The sequence below is a fragment of the Arvicola amphibius genome, chromosome 2 (genome assembly GCF_903992535.2).
Source record: "Arvicola amphibius chromosome 2, mArvAmp1.2, whole genome shotgun sequence".
In the NCBI taxonomy this organism is placed as follows: domain Eukaryota; kingdom Metazoa; phylum Chordata; class Mammalia; order Rodentia; family Cricetidae; genus Arvicola; species Arvicola amphibius.
In genome coordinates this window covers 111,136,375-111,159,602 of record NC_052048.2, presented here as the reverse complement: position 1 = coordinate 111,159,602, position 23,228 = coordinate 111,136,375, and the positions used below count along the sequence as shown (strand labels likewise).

General features: G+C 37.2%; 1 protein-coding gene across 19 annotated transcripts in view; it reads right to left on the bottom strand.

The window, feature by feature from the left end:
* The window catches only part of Nrxn1 (neurexin 1), a 1,076,729-nt gene that overhangs the window by 609,781 nt on the left and 443,720 nt on the right, over positions 1 to 23,228 (bottom strand). For all 19 annotated transcript variants that reach the window (XM_038319685.1, XM_038319674.1, XM_038319675.2 and 16 more), the window contains one exon: positions 3,813 to 4,251. In XM_038319685.1, coding sequence (XP_038175613.1) covers positions 3,813 to 4,251 — 439 coding nt within the window. The remainder of the gene's footprint in view (positions 1 to 3,812; positions 4,252 to 23,228) is intronic.

Below are 23,228 nucleotides of genomic sequence, written 5' to 3'. Positions count from 1 at the left end.
CGTGCACACACAGAGAGAATATGAATAAAGGTGGATCTAAAGGTATCCATCTGTATTTACAGCTGTATTTCATGTCCCCAAAGGAACTGTGATTAAAGAATTAAATTAAATATACTTTCTCCTAGATGAATTTCTCTTATAAACTGTTTTAGAAATATCCAAATTTCAGTTATGTTCACTACTATGAATTTAGTTTTACCTCTTATCAAGAAAATGAGTAGTTACATTGGTGTCAAGTAGTTCTATAGTGTTTGTACTTAGTATCTAAGTCAATGATATCAGTTACTAAAAGAATAACTTGGGCAGGGCAGTGGGAGTGAACACTTTTAATCCCAGCAATTGGAAGACAGAGTCAGATAGATCTCTGTGAGTTTGAGGCTTGCTAGGTTTAAAAAGCAAGTTTCAGGACAGCCAGGGCTGTTACATAGAGTAACCCTGCTCAAAACATTTAAAAAAAGAAAGAAAGAGGGGAAGAGATGGCAATTTTTAATAAAAAATAAATAAACTGGAAAAAGTTATAAAATATGAAAAAAAGAAAGAAAGAAAAAAAAGAGCAACTCAGACGCTTGAGTCCTTCTATTTTAACAACCTAAATAATAGGGCTTTCTAAATGCTTTTTGGGCATTGAACTAGGGGTTGCCCAGGGAATTCAATGAACCTTCCTTTATCACTGTAAGAAGACAGCCCACATTGTCCTGTTAAAATAGCCAAACTATTTTTCTTTGTGATATAGAAAATCATTTTTGTAGAACCTTTGAATATAATTAATATGAAATGGGTAAATTTAACTCTGAGATTCTGTGTTTCTTACTTTGAACTCAGCTACAAATGCTTTCATTTCAACAGCAAAATTCAGAATTTTCTTTGGGTAAAATGAAACGATATGTAAATTCATTCAAATTTTAATAGGCAAGTCTAGGCCAGATCAATGCAGTGGGCAAATATAGAGCTTAATTAAACTACTATAGATATAAAATATTAACAGCTGCAGCTATTAAAATGACATTAACTTCCCCTGAGTGGGGTTCACATGATGTGATCTACCTTCTTTAATTTGTTGAAGGGCAAAAGTTGGCTTTGGGTTTTACATTGCTTGTTCCAACTCACTTATTTGAGATTTTAATCACATAAAAGTAATTTGCCATCAAATACCAAGAAGTACATTAACTTCAATATTTCCAGTGAATTCCAACCAAAAAAAATCTCATGCTTTAATAGTTCTTTTAGTTTGCAAATAAAACTTAGAAAATAGTTCTATTCATTCAATTCAAACCTGAGCTGTGTAAATTAGTAAAGATGTTATCTGCCTTTGGTATTATTTAATGAAGATTTAAAATAAACTTTAAGCAATGATGATAAAATAAACAGGTCAAGCACTAATTAGTAGATGTTCTATGCCTTGAGAATTATGAATTCATTTAATAATTGGTAAGATTGTAGTGAACTCCATTGAAAAGTTCATCAGGTTTTTATTTCTTTAGGTTCATGCTTCTATGTGTACATAAACACACACAAATAAATATATCTGAGAAAAATGACTACAAAGAGCTATTTTCAAACATAAGTCTGGTATGAAATGAATACTAAATGATTTTGGGGTTCTTGCATTCCTTTGTATTAAATAATAACTTCATATTCGTCATGCATTATCTTCATATTATTAGTACCTCATTTCTAGATAAACAAAGTATAGCATCTGAACTTTACAGCTTTTTTTAGTTTTCTGAACCTCCAAGGTATAACAAGATAATCTGATTTGTTTTATTTTATTATGTTATAAAATATGAGCCAAATCTCTGTCTTCTTCAAAGTTATTTTCAAAATTTCATTCTAGATATATATGAAATCCTGATACCATCTACAATATAATATTTCAAAGCACTGGATCATGCCTTGCTCCCACATTCATTTTAATCCTTTTATTTGAAAGTTCTTAAGGATCAAATTAAATACTAGCTCTTCCAGAACATCTGGGGCAGAGCAGATGTTAAAGTTTGCTGGCAACCAATCAGTAAACATTTCATTGCTTACATAATAATAGCAGAGATGAACTCGATCTCCAACCTTTTTAGGGTAATGACATTCAGGGAGCAAATTTTCTCAAAAAAAATTACAAATAGGTTTTCTGAGTTAAGGAGGAATCAGAGCACTGGATTATGAATTTCCACCTATTCTGTATCTGTCATCCCAGCTCCTTCTCAATGTTCTTTTTGCAATTCTTCATTTTATTGGATAAAAAGGGATCTTTCTGGTTGATTTTTTTCCTTTCTCCAAAGTTCACACTAGCAAAACTCTAATCTCTTAAAGCATTTTTTAAAGTGAAGTAAACATATTATTTCCTATGAGAAAATTTCCCTCTACCCTCATAAGGGAATAAAGGGCAGACAATGAAGCCAGTGGTTACTCCCTCTATTGTTTAGTCGTCTTAAAGAAAACCGGATTGAGCGGTAACTTTGAATACCACTTACATTAACTGAAGTGTTTTGTGCGTGAATTTCTCCACAATCCTGATGAATTTGCAAGCATATTTACTTTTCTATGTTTTATAATTGTATTTTCAGGGACCTTCAAATATCTAATCGCATAAAAACATAGCTGAGACTTTAAGACTTCTAAATTCTGTCTACAAATTCAAGATAAAATTTCTTGCATAAATGTGGCACTTAATAGCCAAGTAAAGTTTATTTAGGATAACCATACTACAATCTACAGCTCCCAGAGAGGTTAAGTAACAAGTAGGGCCCAAAAGGGGATGCAGCAATTTTCCTGGGAAGGGGAAATAGGAAAGATCTCCTGTGTAGGCTGGGGGTGGGTAGGAATGGGAACATAAGAGACCAGGCTGCAGAGTAGACGGAAGGGGAGAGTAATAAAAGAGGTGTCTTAATACGGAGGGCATTTCATGGTCAGGTAGAAAGTTGGTTCAAAGGAAACTCCATGAATCTACAAGGATGACCTCAGCTAAGACTCTTAGTGTTAGTGGATACGTGGCCTGAACTGGCTGTCTCCTGTGATCAGATTGGTGACTACCCCGATTGTCATCAGAAAGTCTTCATCCTGTAACTGATGAAAACAAATGCTAAGACCCACTGCCAACCACAAGCTGAGCTCAGAAAAGTTTTTTTTGAAGAGAGGGAGGTAGGATTTTACAAGTGGAGGAGTAAAGATCATAATAAGGGAACCCACAGAAACAACTTGGGCTCATAGGAGGTCGCAGAGTCTGGGCTGACAGCTATGGAGCCTACATGAGACTAACCTAGGCTCTCTACATATGTGTGACAGTTGTGTAGCTTGGTCTGTTTATGAGACTCCTAGCAGTGGGAGCAAAGCCTTCCCTAATGCTTTAGCTAGGTTTGGAAATCTATTCCTCATACTGGGTTGCCTTGCCTGGCCTTAACACAGAGAGAGGTGCTTAGTCCTACCTCATCTTGATGTGCTGTTCTTTGTCAACACCCATGGGAGTGCTGCCCCTTTCAGAACAGAAACAGGGTGGACTGAGGGGAAGGGTGTAGAAGAAGTGATAGGAGGGAATCCGAGGAGAGGAGGGAGGGGAAACTGTAGTTGGAATGTAAAATAAATGAATTAATTTAATAACAACGAAATGTTTGAATAAGACACTGAAGGCATTTAATCATTTGGGTTTTGATACTGAAGCATTATGATTAATTAATCTGAATTTTTACAAGAGGTAAAGCAGAAACAGTAACTGGCAATATTCTTTAATGCAGCACACCTTTAATGGGATTTGGTTGCAATTATTCAGAATGGCAGGGGTGGGAGAGAATTTGCAATAGTACTGTAAAATGTTAAATTACCTGACCGTCCATCTCGCTGGAAATCCACGTGATACCATTCTCCATCATTCACTTTCTTCTGCAGGGCTTTTATTTTTATAGTACCCGACCCCATGTCTAAGAGGAGGTACAGGTGACCATCCAGCATCTCAATAGCAAAAAAGTCAACCTTAATCATCTGTGGGTGCTTGGCATCCTTTTGATGTCTTGGCTTGCCATGGCTAAACAAGATGAGGCCATTTGGTTCTGTGGTACGGAAATCAAATGATATTGAGCCTGTTTTCTTTGCATTCCATTTAGGCAAAGAAATGAAAGACTCTGGGGTTTCAAAAGTTATTGGATCTAATGTTGCCACATTTTCACACTTAAATGCCACCACTCCATGGATCTTCATCTTAGGATCTCCCTGCTTGGCAAGTCGAGATAACTCCAGCCTTACATCATTATTTTTGTATACAACCTGTGGGTAAAGAACAGCAGTGAGAATCTAGATTTCATATTTTTAATGTGTATAACTTGTCTGCAGTTCATGAAATTTTCAAGTAGATCATAAAAACACAAAATATTAACTCTGATGTATAATACTTTTCAAACAAATAAACTTCAGCTATTAACTCACTGAACAACAGAAACAGCAAATAAAATTTTGACTTTTTTAAAACCAAGTATAAACATATGTGGCTATAGATAGTGATATGGACACATCAATTGTCTCTCTTTCCTTTGCAAAATAATAATGAGAATTTGCTGGGCTGAAATTCCTCCAAATCCCCACTAGAACTGAAACACCAAAGTCTTGTCTTGCATTATGCTGAGCTAATAGCTGAGTGCTGTGAGGAACATAAAACTACTATATGTTAAACAGTCTTCATTAGTCTATTCAGCCTGTGGTGCTGGTGTTTTACTTTACTTTTGATTTATGCAGATGTCAGATAAATATTGTCCTGTACTCTTGTTTGCCAAGGTACTTCTTCTAAAGGGGCAAGGCGATTCTGGTCAGCTGAGGATAATCACAGTACTTTTTGGACATCAAATAACACACTGGGTAAACTCATTGGCAGGATATTAATATCATCCATCTGCTATTACCTTGTATTTGCAAAATCCATAAGTATCTTGAAATAAGGATAATGGATCATATATTTTCTCTACAAAATGCACATGATAGATAATCACTTTTATACAACATATAACATACTGACTTAAGGGTGAATTAGTTATTTGTATTCAGCTACGTATAAAACCATTTAAGGGACCAAAATTTCATTGAAACCAACACTGTCATGTTCTAAATTAATATACTCACAAATAATGTCAACCAAACCAACATACTAGGCATTTCTTTCAAATGCCTATTGAACCAAGAGAGAAGATGAGTTTTTTATGTGGTAATAGTGTGAATCACTTTCCTTGTCAGCAATTAAGAGTTCAAGGTCCAGACTGTGCTTCCAGAGTTCAGATTCAGATGTGGACATTACAGAGTGTGATCTCAATAGGCCTCAGCTTTCTCACTTTGCTGATTTCTGTCCCATGAGGTGACACACAATGGGATGGTGGTAATGATTAAAATAGAAAATGCACGGAAGTGAAAAAGATCTCTATAAAGACAAGGCACTGTAAATTGTATTATGACTTAGATAATAGTAATTACATCAACCTACGTGAGACTAGATAGCTGTCTCTTTATCACAGCTGAAAATTTACTTCTGTAGCTTTCTGTTAGTTATAAAAATAGTTAGGAAATAAAGCATATGCATATAATTGGTTTTTCTATTTGATTTCCATCAAACAAGTAAGTGACATCTTCTCAGTGTTGAGCCTGTGGCTTCAGTTTTCTTTTATCATCAGAAAGGCTTACTATGAAGAGCAGGATGTCGTTTATTCTTTAACTAAATATGGACAATGGCTTAACAAGCCTCTACTGACAACAAAAGAAGAGAAAATGAATACAAGCAATCTCAAAGAGGAATTACACTAATTCTTAAGAATACTATCTTGAAAAGAGAAAGGACTATTACGCCTTGGAGAAGTTGACTTAGGATTGTCTTTCTTTGGAAATCTTTAGCACTAGAGAGATCGCTTTTCACAAGTGATTTCCAGATTATTCATCATGGCTTTCGTGCTGTTCAGCCTGGTAATTTTTTAATAATTCCTTGTGGCTTATATATTAGTATTTGGAGATAATTTGGATATTCATTAGGACTGAGTCATTTTTCAATCTGCACAGTCTAGATGCCTCCACTCATCAACACCAGCATATTAACTATACACTTAAGCCCCTTTCATAGGCATAGGTATTTGTGAAATGCAGACACTGGGCTATGTATAGTTGCCATATCTCATAAACAAGGCACCATCAAATCAAGACTTGGAGGGTGTGGGAACTAATGAAACTATTAACAAGGATTTTAGTAGCAGTCTTATAATTTTATGTGTCTTAGCAATGAGGTCATTCAGAAGATACTAGAAGAAAAAAAGAACAAATCCCCTTAAATATAGTGTTCAGAGTTAGTCATACCATCTAACCCCCACAGAGATGCAAAATGAATGTCCTTCTTGGTCTAGATCCATACCTTTGTGTAAGTAGGACCCTTGCATACTGTTGCCTAGTACTAAGCCAGAGCCTGGCCTTGCTCGGGCAATCAATAAATATTTACTAAAAAGCTGAATCAAATTCTTCCTTCACTATATCAAACCGAGTTTGATATAAAGACAATAGACTTTACTAAAATAGCATATTAAGTTTAGACATGCAATTAGAATGTGGAAAAATGTGTTATTATGGACCAACCTCAGAAATAAAGTACCATATTTTTAAATGTATTTTTCTTTTTTTTGGTTATAGTTTTTGTTTTATTGAAAATTGATTCTTCTCTGATACAATACATTCCAGGCACAGTTTTATGCTCCCCACTCTCCTACCTTCCCCCACCACCACTGTCCCTCAGACACAAACACACCCTATTTCTTCTTCAGAAATGAGCGGGCCTCCCAGAGACTACAGCCAGACAGAACAACAAGGTACTAGAAGACAAGGCGATGACCCTCATATTGAGGTTAGACAAGACATCCTAAAAGAAGGAAATGAGTCTCAAGGACAGGCAAAAGAGGAAAGACACGCTCTTTCCCACTGTTTGAAGTCCCACGAGAACACCAAGCTGGCAACCATAACCTACTCAGGGCACCTGGTGCAGACCCATGTAGGCCCTATCCTTGTGGTTTCAGTCTCTGTAAGTCTGTGTGAGCCCTGATTCTATGGGCCGTGTTCTCCTATATCCTCAATCTCTTCTGACTTCTACAGTCTCATTTCTGTGTGTTTTCTAGTAGCCAAGGGGGTTGATGGAGACATCCAATTTAGACTCTCTTTCCATGAAATCTGGTTGTGGGTTTCTAAACACACTCCCATCTGTTGCTGAAGGAAGCCTCTCTGATGACAATTGGGCAGGGAGGGCTTCGATCTATAAGCATAACAGAACATCATTAGGAATCACTTCATTTCATTAATTCATTCATTCACTTTTAGAACAGTCCTGTTTTGTTCTGCTCTATGTCTCTGGACTACCCACTCTGGTTGCTAGCCATCTAGACAGTTTGGCATGGGCTCCTCTCTGTGGAGAGGTCCTCAAGTTAAATGAATCATTGGTGGCCATTCACAGTGCCCTACCACATTCAGCATATCTGCCTCCAGCAGAGGCTCCATGGCTTCTCTCTGACCCCACCTTTTCCTCCCGGAATTCAGTTTAGTTTTCCCCACCTAGCTGTAATCTATCTTATTACAGGTCAAGACAGATTCTTTATTCATTAGCCAATCATATTCACAGCATACAGAGGGCAATCCCACATCAGACCTGGGGGTGGGGACAGCTCATTGAACACAGAAAGGTCAAGGTGCTGCAGGCCTGAAGCCTTCACTTCTATATTCTAGTCCCTTTGGTGCAGGAAGGTAGCCCATGGTTAAGGAAAGTGAAGCTTGAACACAGAATCAGCCACAAAACCCTTGACCTACATCCTGTCCTTCTTGCAGGATGTGGTAGGGCACTGTGAATGGCCACCAATGATTCATTTAAATGTATTTTTCTAGGGCAGTGTTAACCATTGTGAACATCCAGTTTGTGCACAACGTCAATACAGTGGGAAAGCTCATGCTCAAGCTCATTTTGTAGAATGTGAATTACTTCTGGGGTGAATGATGCCCAAGTGCAAACTAGAGAGATGAAATTTATTTTCCTGGCAGACCCATGCTGTTCATTTTTCCTCCCAGTTTTGCATTAACCAAAAAACTACTCTGAAAAACAGAAAAGCAATTTGAAGTGGATATGCTCTTTGCTCTCAGGTTACCATGTTTCTCTCATGGGACCCACATTCCATAACTATCCGATTTTTTCAAAGTTAGACTTTCTCATACAATATCTAGTTCAGTTGGACTAATGAGTGACTGAAAGTATTCCAAACCTTCTTGGAATTCACGTGCAAGCTAATTTTTCTTTTCTGAAAGGATTACTTTACAATTGTTTGTGTAGAAATTTGAGTTCCACTCCATATGTCTGTGTGTGTGTGTGTGTGTGTGTGTGTGTGTGTGTGTGTGTCTGTGTGTCTGTGTGTGAGGGTGGGTGTGTATATATGCTGTCAATTTAACCATTGATGACACTAATGAATATTCATTTAGATCTGATTTTAGAATCAAAGACTTGGAAGAATATTTATATTTTTTTAAAGGAATTCAAAATGATCCCTGCTCCATTGGCCTATACCTAACTAGCAATGAGAGACAGACAAGATACAACTTTCAGAATTTGCTTGCTTTATGTTTTTTTCTGTTTATTTGTTTTTTATTTAATCTGCTGTGTAATTTTAACACACTGTTATTATGTCTTTCCCTTCTCTTTTATATGTTAAGGACTTCAAAAATGTCTCTTTAAGCTTAATATACAAGAATAAAAACAATTTATAGGTGTAGTCTAACATTTGAAGTAAACAGTAGTGAGTATCATACCTGATCTTGACAATATTCTTGAAAACTAGTTCCATAATGCAGGGGAAACAGCTTCAATTATAGAATGCATAACTGACAATCCATAAACAAACTTATTTTAATTTTAATACTACTATCTATATTTAATGGCCTCTCTGTATCTCATATTCCTAATTTCTAAAATTAAGAGGTCAAAAGAAATGGCATGTCATATGTATGAATTCTTATACAGGTTTCCATCTTAGGGTACATGATTTGGGCAAGAAACAAAAGACCCAATGTTTCATCTCTCCTTCTGATGTTCTTCAGTTGTTGGTCAGATGCTGGGATATTTTTCCCTATTTTGAGAAAAATAGAAACACTGATATACTAGAAAGAGAAATTTAGACTACCTTAGTGTATGCAGAGGTGCCTTGAGGGGTATGTTAAAGATTTCTGCAGAGGCAGCTGATAGATACCACTCTTTCTAGGGAGCGGGGAGATGTGAAATCATTAGGGAAATATTTACCACTCAAATGAGGATGTTTTAAAATAAAGATATTCATCAGTTAGGAGATTTCAGTGAGGTTCTTGAATTAACTAACATACACTAATGAAGGCCTTGAAGAATGAACTCTGACAATGTGTAGGGTGGTAAAAAAAAATCCCCACACAGATGTTTAGGCATCGTGATGGATGGAGTCTATCCAGGGGATCCAGATGGCTCCTTTAAAACCATTTTGGTGGCCAGGCAGTGGTGGCACAAGCAAAGGCAGAGGCTGGTGGACCTCTGTGAGTTCAAGGCCAGCCTGGTCTACAAGAGCTAGTTCCCCGACAGGCACCAAAACAGCTACAGAGAAACCTTGTCTCGAAAACAAACAAACCAACAAACAGAAAAACATCCTGTTGGTGTCTTTCATAGTTGCATAATTAAGAATGGTTATACATGGAGATCTTTGTTTTTAATTTTGTTCTTTCTGGGGTCTCTCCATGTGCCCTTTCAGCATGACAGTGAAGGGGTCTGAAACATGACCAGAATGTAGTCCACAAAAAGAAGAGCCACTCTAAAACAGCAGGAAGTTGTACTTGCTTGGCATAGTTCAAGGAACAGCTCAAGAAAGAAAGTAAAATGTATTAAAATTCTTATATCCAATATTATTAATTTATTATTTTAAAATTGTGTCTTAATGGTATGTTAAATTCAGTCAGATAAGCACTGTTGAGCACATACTAAGGTAAAATGCTTAAGAAAATGTAATTTTACTCACTCCCATGTATATATATATATATATATATATATATATATATATATATATATATATATATCTCCAGTACAGTGGAATATGGCCAACTGAGTTTCCTTTAAATACTTGCTCATGATATATTCTAGGAGTTTTCACATGCTACATATGCTAAAATATAAAATTCTCATACTGCTAGATATAAATTTGTTTAAACTAAATTTGACAAAATTGATACTACTGATATTTATAAAATATCAATATAAATTATAGTATGTGATACATCTCTGTGAAATAGGTGAGTATCCAGGCATGGTGGTATATACTTTTAATACCAGTATTTTGGAGGGAGAGGCAGTTGAATTTCTAGGAGGTTGAGGGTATCTTGGTTTACACAGTGAGTTTCTGTCTCAAAAAATGATAAGTATATAATGCAGATCAGTGAATGTTATTAATACAACCAAATATACATAAATGATATTTGGTAATTTTCAATCTAAGAATTCCTGGCTAGAATACTCAGATTGCCTTTTTTTATTTGATGCTACAAATGTCTTGAATACAAAGCAGAGTTTAGCAATTATCAAGCTGTAACAGTCCCAGTGAATATAGACTGTACCTAAAAGAGAAAAATATAAAGAAAAGAATAATTTACTTGTTTTATGACTAATTAAAAATAGAAAATTAAACCTAGTTTGGTGGGATCTCCAATCCTAACACTCAGGAGACAGAGGTAGGAAGATTACGAACTCCAAGCCAGCCTCGGCTACACAGTAAGTGTCAGGCCAGGAGCATGGGGGATTTTAAAGGTAACAGATAGTTACAGGGAATGATGGTATTCATTCTGTAGGAGTAAGATCCTATTCAGAGGTAGAGTGTAGACAAAATCTTTAACCAAATATGTTATTTTCTCCAACAAAAATTACAAACATGACTAGAAAACATAAAAACAGACTATAATAACTTTCCTAAGAAAAGCTTGTGGCATTTAAATTTATGACAAAAGTTTCTAAGAATCTGGATGGGAAAGAAATTCAACAATACTTTGCAAAAGATATGTAGAGATTTTGTCTGAGACTCAATTGGACAACCTTATATATATTAATTATAAAATATAATAAAACAAAATCATCAGAGCTTTTGCCTTTCCTACCAACAATAAACAAAGATGTGTAGGCAATGCCCAAGGGTAATTGTTCCCTATATGGCAGCATTTAGTGCTATGATCAGCAATGGCATAAGAATCAGGTCTAGTAACAACTCATAACAATGACTCCATAATGTCGTTAGGAAATGAATTTTGAGGGGGGTTTCGAGACAGGGTTTCCCTGTAGTTTCTAGAGCCTATCCTGGAACTAGCTCTTGTAGACCAGGCTGGCCTCGAACTCAGAGATCCGCCGGCCTCTGCCTCCAGAGTGCTGGGATTAAAGGTGTGTGCCACCACCACCCAGCAGGAAATGAATATTTTAAATGAGTTTTTTGAAATGCAAAATGTAAATTTGGTCAATCCTCTTCAGATGAGGAAAATGAGGTTTTAAAAAGCTAAGTGACTGTAAAAGTTTGTCCTGTTATCCTATCATAGAGACATTAACTAAGATTTCAATGCTTTTCGAATGCTGAAAAAACAAAGCTGTGAACCAAGTCTCCTAGAGACGCGGTTCCTTGAGGCCCCTGACAGCAGCACATGAAAAGCTTTTCTCCTCAGCCCTCTTTCACTAGAATAGGAACTTCAGAGGATGCAACCAAAGATTCCTCACAGGCAATGCCACACATGCCTTAGCTGCGTACTAAGAGCCAATTCCTACATTATGGAAGAGGAAGTCCCGAGGGAAGAGGGGCACAGTAGTGTCCCCCTAGTGATATTCAGTCAGGCACTGAAGGAGATACAACAAAGTGCAGTGTTTATTATTATACTGAAAGTTTAAAGTAGAAGATAAAGAATATGTTTAGAATTGGTCTTTCATGATCCTGCATAAATTAGGGCCAAACATTTTGATTCCAAACTAGCAGCTAGAGATTTTATTCCAAAAAATATTTCACCTGTCAGTCTCAGTGAGGGAAAGATGATCATAAACTCTTAAGGAAACCCATCTTCCCATCAGCCACTATGATTTCTGTGAACTGGAATGTGTTGTCTAGATTAATCAATAAAAACTTATTTTTGCGATTTTACCCACATAAGCTCAATAAAATTTCTTCTACGATAAAATTTTACACCCTTTCTAAGGAAGTGGCCATGAGTATAAATACAAAACATATAATCAGTTTGTAGTTAGATATTTCCTGCTCACATATGTCTCCAGTATGCACACATCTATACATACTTTATAAAATAAATTACTGTTTACTATAAATCCTTCTTTTCTTTCTGAAATAATATAGTGTGCCTTGCTGGGCATATACCAAGGTTGTGACATTTTCCTCAACCATTTCCCAGCATGCTCATCATTTTACCATTTTAATGTTATAAAATTCTTCCCAGGAATTTTTGATCAGCATATTATTTTGATGTAAAAATATTTGTTATTTTATTATAAGTACGTGTATGCATGTGTGTAAGACCTTATTTTAAGAAGATTAAAATGTGTTTTAAACAAGCATGTAGAAACTGCCTTTGCTGAAAAGCACCGAGTCCAGATCTAGGCCACAGGGTGTGTAAAGCCTTGCGTCTATGCTTGCCCTTGGTACCCTTGGCACCTGCTCACCTCCATCCATAGGTATGATTATCAAGCCGTGTGTTGGTCTAATTGGTCTCATCTCCCTCAGGGTGGAAAAGCAAAGAGGGCTCACTGGGTTAAATAGCAGTCATTCCGTTTCCAGGAGCAGCAGCATCTCCAGGGGTAGTTACTAGATTGAGCTCTCCTGGCCCTTCCAGATGAGGGCAGTTAGCCAAGATGGTAAAGCTGTATCCTGGGGCACAAGTAATTGTCTCCTGACTACTAGATTGATAGATACCTCAAGCACTGACAATGATTCAGACCTGTGACCACCAGCAGAGCTAAGAACATGATTAATAAACACACAGCTAAGCAAGAACAACTTTAATTAAGGTCCTTGCCCCTTACCACATACTCCCCCTATTTGAGCTTAAAGCTCATGTCAGAATCTTGGAAGGTTTCTTGGGGATCTCTAGAACCCTTGATAAATCTGTCTTCTAGTTATTTGCCCATCATCAGTTTCTTTCAAAAGTATGTCAGAGAGAGCAGCTGAACATAACCTGTTAGAGCTGCCAGATTCTGGGCATTCGTCTCCAACATTGCTGTTATATGACTTCTGTTTAAGGTGAATTTCTTTCATTCATGGTTACATATTAGAACTTACATGGCTTTTTAGAATCACTTTTTGCCATTATTTTTAAGAATCACCACATCATACACAAGGATCTATACCTGAGCTATTTCTTCATGGTCCAGATCCACATCACTTAATTATCATAGATTTATAATATAGTCTATAATATATTCTACTATGTCTACTAAGCCATTTATGTTATTCTACAGTGTGCATACGTGATAGGACATGTAGGCTTGTGCTTTCTCTGTGGCCACGATAAATGTTTGTAATAGCATTTGCTAATAAATATTTGTAACTATTGAAGAGTCTTTGATCTTTACAACCCCAATATATCCAAGCTATATATTAAAATTCACTAAAAGGGACTTTTTTATTTTTTAGATTACATAATTACATTTCTCCCCTTCCCTAGAAAATCTTTTTTATTTTTACTTATTTTATTTTATTTATTTGTAACAACATCTCGTTATATCCTCAGTTGGTCTTGAACTCAGGATCTTCCTGCATCTGTTTTCCTGAGTGACTGGTATTACAGGATTGCAACACTACATCAGGCTTTAAAGGGAATTCTGAATAAGACTAGAATTACATTCTTACTACTGTAGTTGTTAGTAAAGTCATAACTTATAAAAAGTATGTTTTGTATTTTAATGTATTGTGGCAACTAGCCTCATGCTAGAAAAAATATTGGCCAGATGTACAACTATAAAAGGAAACAGGTGAGGAAAACAAGCAGCAAATGCAGTTGTAACCCTGTTCACTGTACTCTGGCGATCATAAGGCACCACCTGGGAGCTTGCAGCAGTAAGATACCAGAAGTGAGTGCCTGCGCCTGGGGACACATGCACATCAGATGAAGTTCTTATTTCCTTTGCATGGCATCTCATCCGGCGGGAAGGTCACTTGCCCAGGTCACAAAGCTAGTTCTCAGCAGGCTGTGAATAAAGTGTGGTCTAAGTATTGCCACAAGGACCGGGCACAGTCTCTCTTCTTTGAGGGTTCATGCTAAGAGGCTGTTCTGGCTGGTTCTTCCTTTCATGGTGATTGTCAGCACTAAAGGGAAGAAGCTTCTATTAAACCTCTGGTGCCCATGTGTTCTGGTCATCTAATGTTGGATTTTCTAAACTGTGGGACTACCAGTTCCTTCTCTAACATTCCCCTGGACTGCTCACTCAAGCTATCCGCTGGGCACCCTGAAGCCAGCAAGAGAAGCTGGCATTTAAGACAGTCAACAGTGCTGTTTGCAGCACCTGCAATGAACAGACTTTGGGAAGTGGAATTGCTCCTGGGGGAGGGGGAGATTGTATAAATCTACAATGTAATATTACCTGATAAATGAAATATATGGTGTACGTTTTTAAGATTGTCTGTGCATATATGTGGTAGGTGTTTTGTGTGTATGTGTGTTTTTGTGTGCACATACAGATGTATGCACACAATGCAAGTGTGTATGTGTGCATGCAGTCATTTGTTATCTTAGCCAGTGACACTACCTGGGGCAGCTACCACATTCCCTGTAAAGTTGTGTTCCTCCTAATGGAGGATGAGCTTTAAGCCTCCATTGGCAATTTTAGTCAAGCATATTCAGATACGCAGTACTGTGTGCTTGACTTTGGGCTCCAAGCAAAGGATTTCCATTTTTGTCACCACTATAATATTAAAAGAAGAAGGCCCTGGAATAAAGAGACAGCTCAGTGGTTGGGAGCATTGGCTCCAATTCTGGAGAACCCAGTTTCTGTTCCTACCACCCACATAGTGTCTCACAAGCATCTGTTATTTCAGTCCCAGGGGATCTGACTCCCTTTGCTGGTCTTGTCAGGCACATACACATAAATACATTTAAAAATAAGTATAATTATGGTTCAGAGTCCTGAATGTTAATAAATTAAGTTTCTAAGAGAAGTAAAAAGCAACCATATCTCCAGTAAGCAATTAATCATCCTCACATGTGAAGGTCTACATGAATACTACCCAAATCTTATCATTTTGTTTACCTTAATTTCTTTACCTTGTTTTTTTATGAAGGAAATATTTTATCATATTTCATCAGCTAGGCAAAGAATTTTTAAAAAATACTTAGGTTGCTCAGTTAAAGTTTATTAAAGCAATATGAAACAGCTTCTCAATCTCATTCAGTTAGTTGATAATCTACAGCCTGAAGGAGACGCATGCTGTATTGAACCTGTGCTACAGGGAAGAATAGGCCTTGTTTAGATTTGTTAAAAAATCGAAATGTCTGATTGTTTATTTTTTCTTCCAAAACCCCTAAAAAGTATGAAGACTGCAGGTTGGGAACTTTTATTTTTCAATTATGACTGTTAAGTACTAGGGAATTTTGTTTTAAGGCAATCTTTAATTACATACTTTGGAAGGTCCCCAGCACATCGGATGTCAGATGGGGTGTGCCTTTTGCCAGAGGTTGCTTAGTTCAGTGTTTATTTAATGAATGGGGTTTTATATGCAGCTGAATTTCTCATGGCACATGTTAGAAAATACTTGGCAGCATTTAAATTGGAGAACTGAGAAACATATTGGCTCTGTGGAAGCTCAATCAGTTCCCAGGCAGGAGCAGAGCCTTTGCCAAGGAAAATTCACCAAAATAAAAAATACCAACATCAAATGTGTGCACAATCCAGGGAATACTGAGTTTGGTGTCAGGAATAAATTAATGAATTCTTCAGATATCTAAAAAAAGACCATAAATGGCTATGGAGAAAAGGCTTTGTAAACTTGGGAGAGAAGTAAGTATGGGAGAAAGATGTGTGTGCTTTCTGATTGTCTACAAAATCCAAGTGATAGCTGCCAAGTTAAAAAAATAGAGTCTCGTGTAACTACTTAAGTCTTTTTATTTTGGAGACATGTTTATAAGTCACTAAAAGATACGTTTTAGTTCAAAATATAAAATAATCAGTCGTTGAATATTGAAAACTGGTCATATAAGTTACTAACTGACTTTGACACACTATACAGATGACTACATTGTTTCCAGTTCATTGATCATATACTTAAATGTAGTTTCCCATAAACTGTAATCACTATAGGTCCATTTACAATACTGGAAAGGGATATTCTGCAACAAGTGATCTGGACTCTGAAAGATCTAGGTTTATTAGAAGATAATTGATATTCTAGAATCAGGAGGGATTAAAGTATATTTAAAATCAAATGTTAGTTTCAGAAAATAAATATGAGAACATATTATTAATTTTAAAATGTTAACGGTCATCCTACTCCTCTTTTTTATGGATACTGTGTTTATTCTGATGTGGGGATGGCCTCGGGGTCCTCTTGTCCTAGAGTAGCTATCCTTCCTGTTCTCTTCATTGTGTTGTCTGCAGGCAGCAATCTCTCTCTCTCTCTCTCTCTCTCTCTTTCTCTTTCGTTCTCTCTCTCCCTCCCTCCATGTCCTCTCTTTCTCTCCTCTCTGGAAGGGCCATTCCCTTATCAGGACTGCAGTCCCTTCCTCCAGCTCCAAATGTAGCTCCACTTCTAACCAGTTCTTGCTCTCTTTGATAGTCAGTAACTCAGCTACTCACGGCAGTCCTGTCTCTTTGTTTAATTTCTTTATTTATTCCCAAGTAACAGGGCTGGAATTACCAGCGCAGAAATATTGATTGAAGGGGTAGCCTGCCCACTGCTCAGGTGGTTAACTGGATAGGTTTGCCTACACTTGGCAAGCTTCTCTGTTGGCTCTGTGATGAGCAAATTGCCAGCAGACAATCTGTTGGAGTTGGCCGTCTATGTTTGCTTTGCCCCTCAGTGCATCAATTTTACATCAAGCAGACAGTGTGAAAATGGAATATGAAATATAAACTTTAGCTGCTGTGTTGCCTGACATAATATTAGTGTGAGTCAATACAGCAAAAACCCCAACCAAATGTACCTCCCAAATATTCCAGGCTTGTTGCGTGAATATATAAGTTATTTCTCAAAAGGCTTGTTGGCTAAAATTAAATTACACATGTAGTAGATAACCAAGAAGATTCAGTACAGGTTTGAGATAGGTACTTACTTGAAAAAATATCAAGCATACTAAAAATTCAGAAATGAAAAAACATACTATTTCAATACAATACTTTAAAAATTGTCAAAGATCTCAATATAAAACCAACCACACTGAACCTCATAGAAAAGAAAGTGGGATGTACCCTTGAATGCATCAGCACAGGAGACCACTTCCTAAATATAACCCCAGTAGCACAGATATTGAGAGCAACAATAAATAAATGCAATTTCCTGAAACTGAGACGCTTCAGTAAAGTAAAGGACACAAGACAAAACAGCAGCCTATAGAATGGGAAAAGATCTTCACCAATCCCACTTTGAACAGAGGGCCGATTTACAAAATATATGAAGAACTCAAGAAATTGGTCATCAAAAGAACCAATAATCCAATAAAAAAAATGGGATACAGACCTAAACAGAGAACTCTCAACAGAGGAATCTAAAATTGCTGAAATACACTTAAGGAAATGCTCAACATTTTTAGGCATTATAGCAATGCAAATCAAAACAACTCTGAGATTCTATCTTACACCTGTAAGAATGGCCAAGATAAAAAACACTGATGACAACTTATGCTGGGGAAGATTTGGGGTAAAGGGAACACTCCTGCGTTGCTGGTGGGAGTGTAAACTGGTAAAGCTGATTTGGAAATCAGTATAGTGATTTCCCAGAAAATTAGAAAACAACTTACCTCAAAACCCAGCAATACCACTTTTGGGCATATACCCAAAAGATGTTCAATCATACCACAAGGACATGTGCTCAACTATGTTCATAGAAGCATTATTTGTAATAGCCAGAACCTTGAAACAACCTAAATGCCCCTCGATCAAAGAACGGATAAAGAAGATGTGGTAAATTTACACAGCAGAAAAAAAATGACATCTTTAAATTTGCAGGCAAATGGATGGACCTAAAAAATACCATATTGAGTGAGGTACCCCAGACCCAGACAGACAAATGTAATATATACTCACTCATAAGTGACTTTTAGACATAAAGCAAAGAAAAACCAGCCTACAACTCACAATCCCAGAAAATCTAGTCAGTAAAGATAATCCTAAGAGAGACATACATGGATCTAATCTACATGGGAAGTAGAAAAAGAGAAGATCTCTTGAGTAAATAGGCAGTGTAGGGATCATGGGAGAGAGTAGGAGGAGAAGTGGGAGAAGGGGTGAGGAGTAGAGAAAATATATAGTTCAATAAAAATGATTAAAAATTGAATAAGAAAGTCTAAGATTATCAAAATACTGATGCTACATAAAGACGGCTTTAGTTTTATATTTTTCCTGGTATTATGGGCTTGCAATGTCATGGCATAGAACTACAATATCCTATTTTACTAGGGTTCAAAAATCCAATCTGGTATATTTGTTAAAACAATTACTAGTAACTGAAGTTTTGGTATTGTTATTGGATGTCATTAAGTTTATTACCACAATGCACTATTATTTTTGAAGGCCTAATAGTCATTAAGAAAACCACTTTTTGGGAGCATGTGGAGTTTGGGAGAGGGTTAAATGGGAGGAGAGAGGCAGGGAGGGGAGCAGAGAAAAATGTAGAGCTCAATAAAAATCAGAAGGACAGTGGTGGCAAACAGTGTTCAGTCAGACATGGTTCCGGGCATTTTGTGTCATTGGTTCCTCATGCCAACTGCTGATAGAACAGGCTCTGATGCTTAATTCTCTTTCTGCAAAGCACACTTTTGTTTGTCTGTGCACACACTTGCATGTATTCATATTGGAGATGAGTGTTGTGGTTTTGGGTACACATTTGTGCACCTGTATGTACATTCATGACCTCTGGGTCAACCTTGGATATAACTCCACAGATGCTGTGCCCTTTTTATTTATTTTTCATTGAGACAGTCTGTTTCACTGGCCTGGCACTCATCAAATAGGTTTTGCTGGATGGTTCTTTGAGCCTCAAGTGTCTATTTCCCTAGCTCTGGGATTACAAGCACAAGTCGTTATGTTAGAATTGTTTTCTTTGAGTCAAACTCAGACCTTTGTGCTTACAATGCAAGCATTTTACCAATGGGGTCTGTACTCCTGAGGTATACACGATAGGTCTGCGGTGCCTGCTTGGGGAACTGCATAAAACTGGGTTCCTTGCTTTATAGATGAGGAAATTCAGCTAACCAAATAAGAATAGTAGAATTTAATTTTAAATTTAAGAAATGCGGCTATATGAACCTTTTTCTTAATCATATCATAGAAGCAAGCTGCATCTATCTACTCAAAAATCAAGTAAGTCATCCTTATTCTGATTTCAGTACCTCAGTCTACCAAGCCGCAATTCTTAACTTTTCATAACAGTGACTCTAAGAATAGATAGCAACATTAACTTTCATAGGAACAAGTCAAAACTCCAGAGGCAGAGGGTGAGAGAGATTGTACCCGGTGACTTGTTGATCACTTTCCTACTGAATTTGTTGAGTAATGGCACCCACTGGGGAACTGTGGTAAATCTCTTATCAGTGTTCAAGCATTGTAAAAAACAGACTTAAACATTTATTTCACTTGTCCTTCAAATCTTAATAAATCAATTAAGCTAACAGCTTTCAGTCTGTATGAGGCTAGTAAAATCACCTCGTAGTCCACTGCTGGTGGACTATCTCCTGAAATTCTGTAGGTAGAATTCTTGCAGCAATCAGCCAGTGTGAAATATGATGCAAAATATAACCTTTAGCTCTTCATGCTAAACAGCACTATAATTATATGTTTAAAGTAGAGCATCATGATGGATTATAAACAAAACAACTGAAGATTCAAAGCAAATCTTTGAGATATTGTCTAATAAATCAGCCTGCTCAAGTATCTGATGCCCCCAAGTCACACTGCTCATTCACATACACACTTCTGATTATTTGGCTTATTAAGGGGAAGACCAGAAAAGTAATCAACAAACTTCCAAAATGTCTACTGTAGAATATCTACCATTTTTTATTTGCGGTACCTGTAATTAGCTTGTATTGTGAAAGGGAAAGTGGATCTAAATAGTGGGTTCAATCATTAAGACTCTTCTTTCAGAGGGCTTGAATCTAGTTCCCAGCATCCATGTGGATCACATATAACTGTAACTGCAGTTCCAGGAACATCCAATGTCTCTGCCCTCTGCAGTCACCTACACTAATAGGCACACACCTACACACATGCACTCATGTATACACAAACACATACTTTTATAAAAAAAAAATAAGACTTTTAAAAAGATAAAAGCAACTTTGCCTCTTGGGAAAACTTTATGTGGAGAGGATGAAGGGTTAGAATGTGGACTGAAAGCAGAATATCAAGGAGAAAACTGAAAGGCCAAGATATACAGGTAAAATATAAAATGCAAGGCCTTGAGTCCCAATAAAATGGAGGGAGCCGGGCGGCGGTGGCGCACGCCTTTAATCCCAGCACTCGGGAGGCAGAGGCAGGCGGATCTCTGTGAGTTTGAGACCAGCCTGGTCTACAAGAGCTAGTTCCAGGACAGGCTCCAAAGCCACAGAGAAACCCTGTCTCGAAAAAAAAAAAAAAACCAATAAAATGGAGGGTGTTTCCATAGTACTTGTATCTAAGTTGACGTTGCTAATGGTACTCGGTTAACTGAGCATGGTCATGCTATTTAGAAAAATGTCTTAGAATCCATTACTAAAACATTCTTCTCTCCTCATTTGAACATATTATTGTGTTTTATGTGTTGGAGGTTTTTTTTTTTTTCAAACTATGTTAGACAACTTTCGGAAGCTCTGATGACTGTTGTAAATATCCTAACACCTAGCTCCCCATGTCAATCTTTGCTTCACTGTGTGGCTGAGTTGGAGAAAGCAGCCCTGAGCTTTCCACTTGCACTGACACGTGTCCCACCAAGCACATAGTTATTTGACTATAGTTTTCAGTCATCAAGCTGTGGCAAAACAGCCAAATAAGCTGTTGTAACATGCAACACTATTCTCCTTACACAGAACTATTATTGCATATCTATTTAAGACACACTAGAAAGCTGAAAGCATAAATAATGCTCAGAGAATCCTGACTCATGATAAATAAAGACTCAGAGTGCTACTAGGGACCATAGGCAAAATTATTTTATAAAAAGGCATTTTCTGTAGTCTGATCACCATGGATCCAGAAGAGACATGTGCCTAAAGATCTAAAGTATGCTACCTATCTTCTCGTGGCAAGAGTAGACTAGATGGTCATTACTTACAATATTTTTTATTAAATTATAGGAAATCACTAGGCAATGAATCTTTTATAAGGAAGCCTAGTTTTAAAGCTCAAACCATAATGTCTACATTGGGGATGGGTTGTGAATAAGTTTAAGTAGAATTCTGCCAGTACATTTCCAGAATTCAAGTCTTGAAGAATCAAGATGACAGTGAGAAGTCCCTAAAGGAGATACTGGTTTGCCCCTATATGAAGTGCTGACGCTGGCGATGCCATCAGAAGTCAGCAGAGAGCAGGCAATCTTCAGCGCAGGAACAATCTGAAGAACTGAATCGAGTTTTATGGATCTTGTGTAGATGAAAAAGGAGTGGCTCCTCCAACCTGAGGTGCAGTGTACAAAGCTCTCACCCTTCAAAGTCTTATTTCTTCAGAAGACTTTTGTATAGTATACCACTTTCCCTCTAGGGTGAAGACACGTGAGAAACTAATAACTGTGCTCAGTTCTGAGACTGAAATATTTTTAAAGTTCATGATGAGATCAAGCAATAGTAACTCACTTTTTTGTTGTTTATAACGTCACAATCTTTGAAGAGACGTAAACATTTAAAAAGATTAATGTATGTTAAAATTGCAACATAGGTTGGCGAGCCCATAAATCACACAGCATATTACAGAAAAGCAAAGCAGCTTAAGTAACTCTAGAAGATACCTGGAACACAGTATAAAATATTCAGATACTTGGAAGAACTTAAAAGGAAGGTAAGAGAAATAAAATGGAAAGGTGGCAGTCCCCCAATTCCCATTGGTTCCCAGCCTGGAAAGGGACCAAACCCAAAGTGACAGGAGAATAAGGGAATACTGGTCCTGGGAATTCTAGAGGTGATAATAACAAAAGGGTTATCCTAGGAATTCTCAATGTCAGCTGATTGTAGAGATAGCTTTGGGATCTCTAGGTGGATCCAGAGTAAGACAGAAACCTTGGGATCTGAATGGACTGTTTGAGCTTAGCACAATCTCAAAGTCACAGGTCTTAAAGCAGTGGTTCTCAATCTGTGGGTGTCAATCCCTTTGAGGGGTCACATATCAGATAGGCTGCATGTCTTAAGATTTCTACTGTTGTGAAGAGTCACCATGACAATGGCAACTCTTATAAAGAAAAGCACTTAATTGAGGTGGCAGCTTATAGTTTCAGAAGTTCAGACCATTATTTTCATGGTGGGGACATGGCAACATGCAGACAGGAAGACATGGTGCTTGCTACATCTTGATCTGAAGGCAACAGGAAATGGATTGTGTCACACTGAGCAAAGCTCCAGCAAAGGAGACCTCAAGGTCCTCCTTTACAGTGATACAATTTTTCCAACAATGTCACATCTGCTCCAACAAAGCCACACCTCCTAATAATGCCACTGCCTATGAGCATATGGGAGCCAGTTACATTCAAGCTACCATATTGCATATAAGATATTTACATTAGTATTCATAAAAGCAAACTTATAGTTATAAAGTAATAACAAAATTATTTTATTACTGGGATCACCTCAACATAAGGAACTGTATTAAAGGGTTGCCGCATTAGTATAATTGAGAACCACTGCCCTAAAGGGTGATGCCCACAGCAAGCAGTCAGACAATCTCCAAATGCTTATAGTATGTGCCAGTATCAGAAAGAGGTACACATGATGATGTGCTGTCTATACTGACATAACCCTTTTCAGTGTATGTTGGCCAAAAAACTTTTATTTTTGAAAATAAACATCTTTCATGTCTGATCTGCTTTATAGCT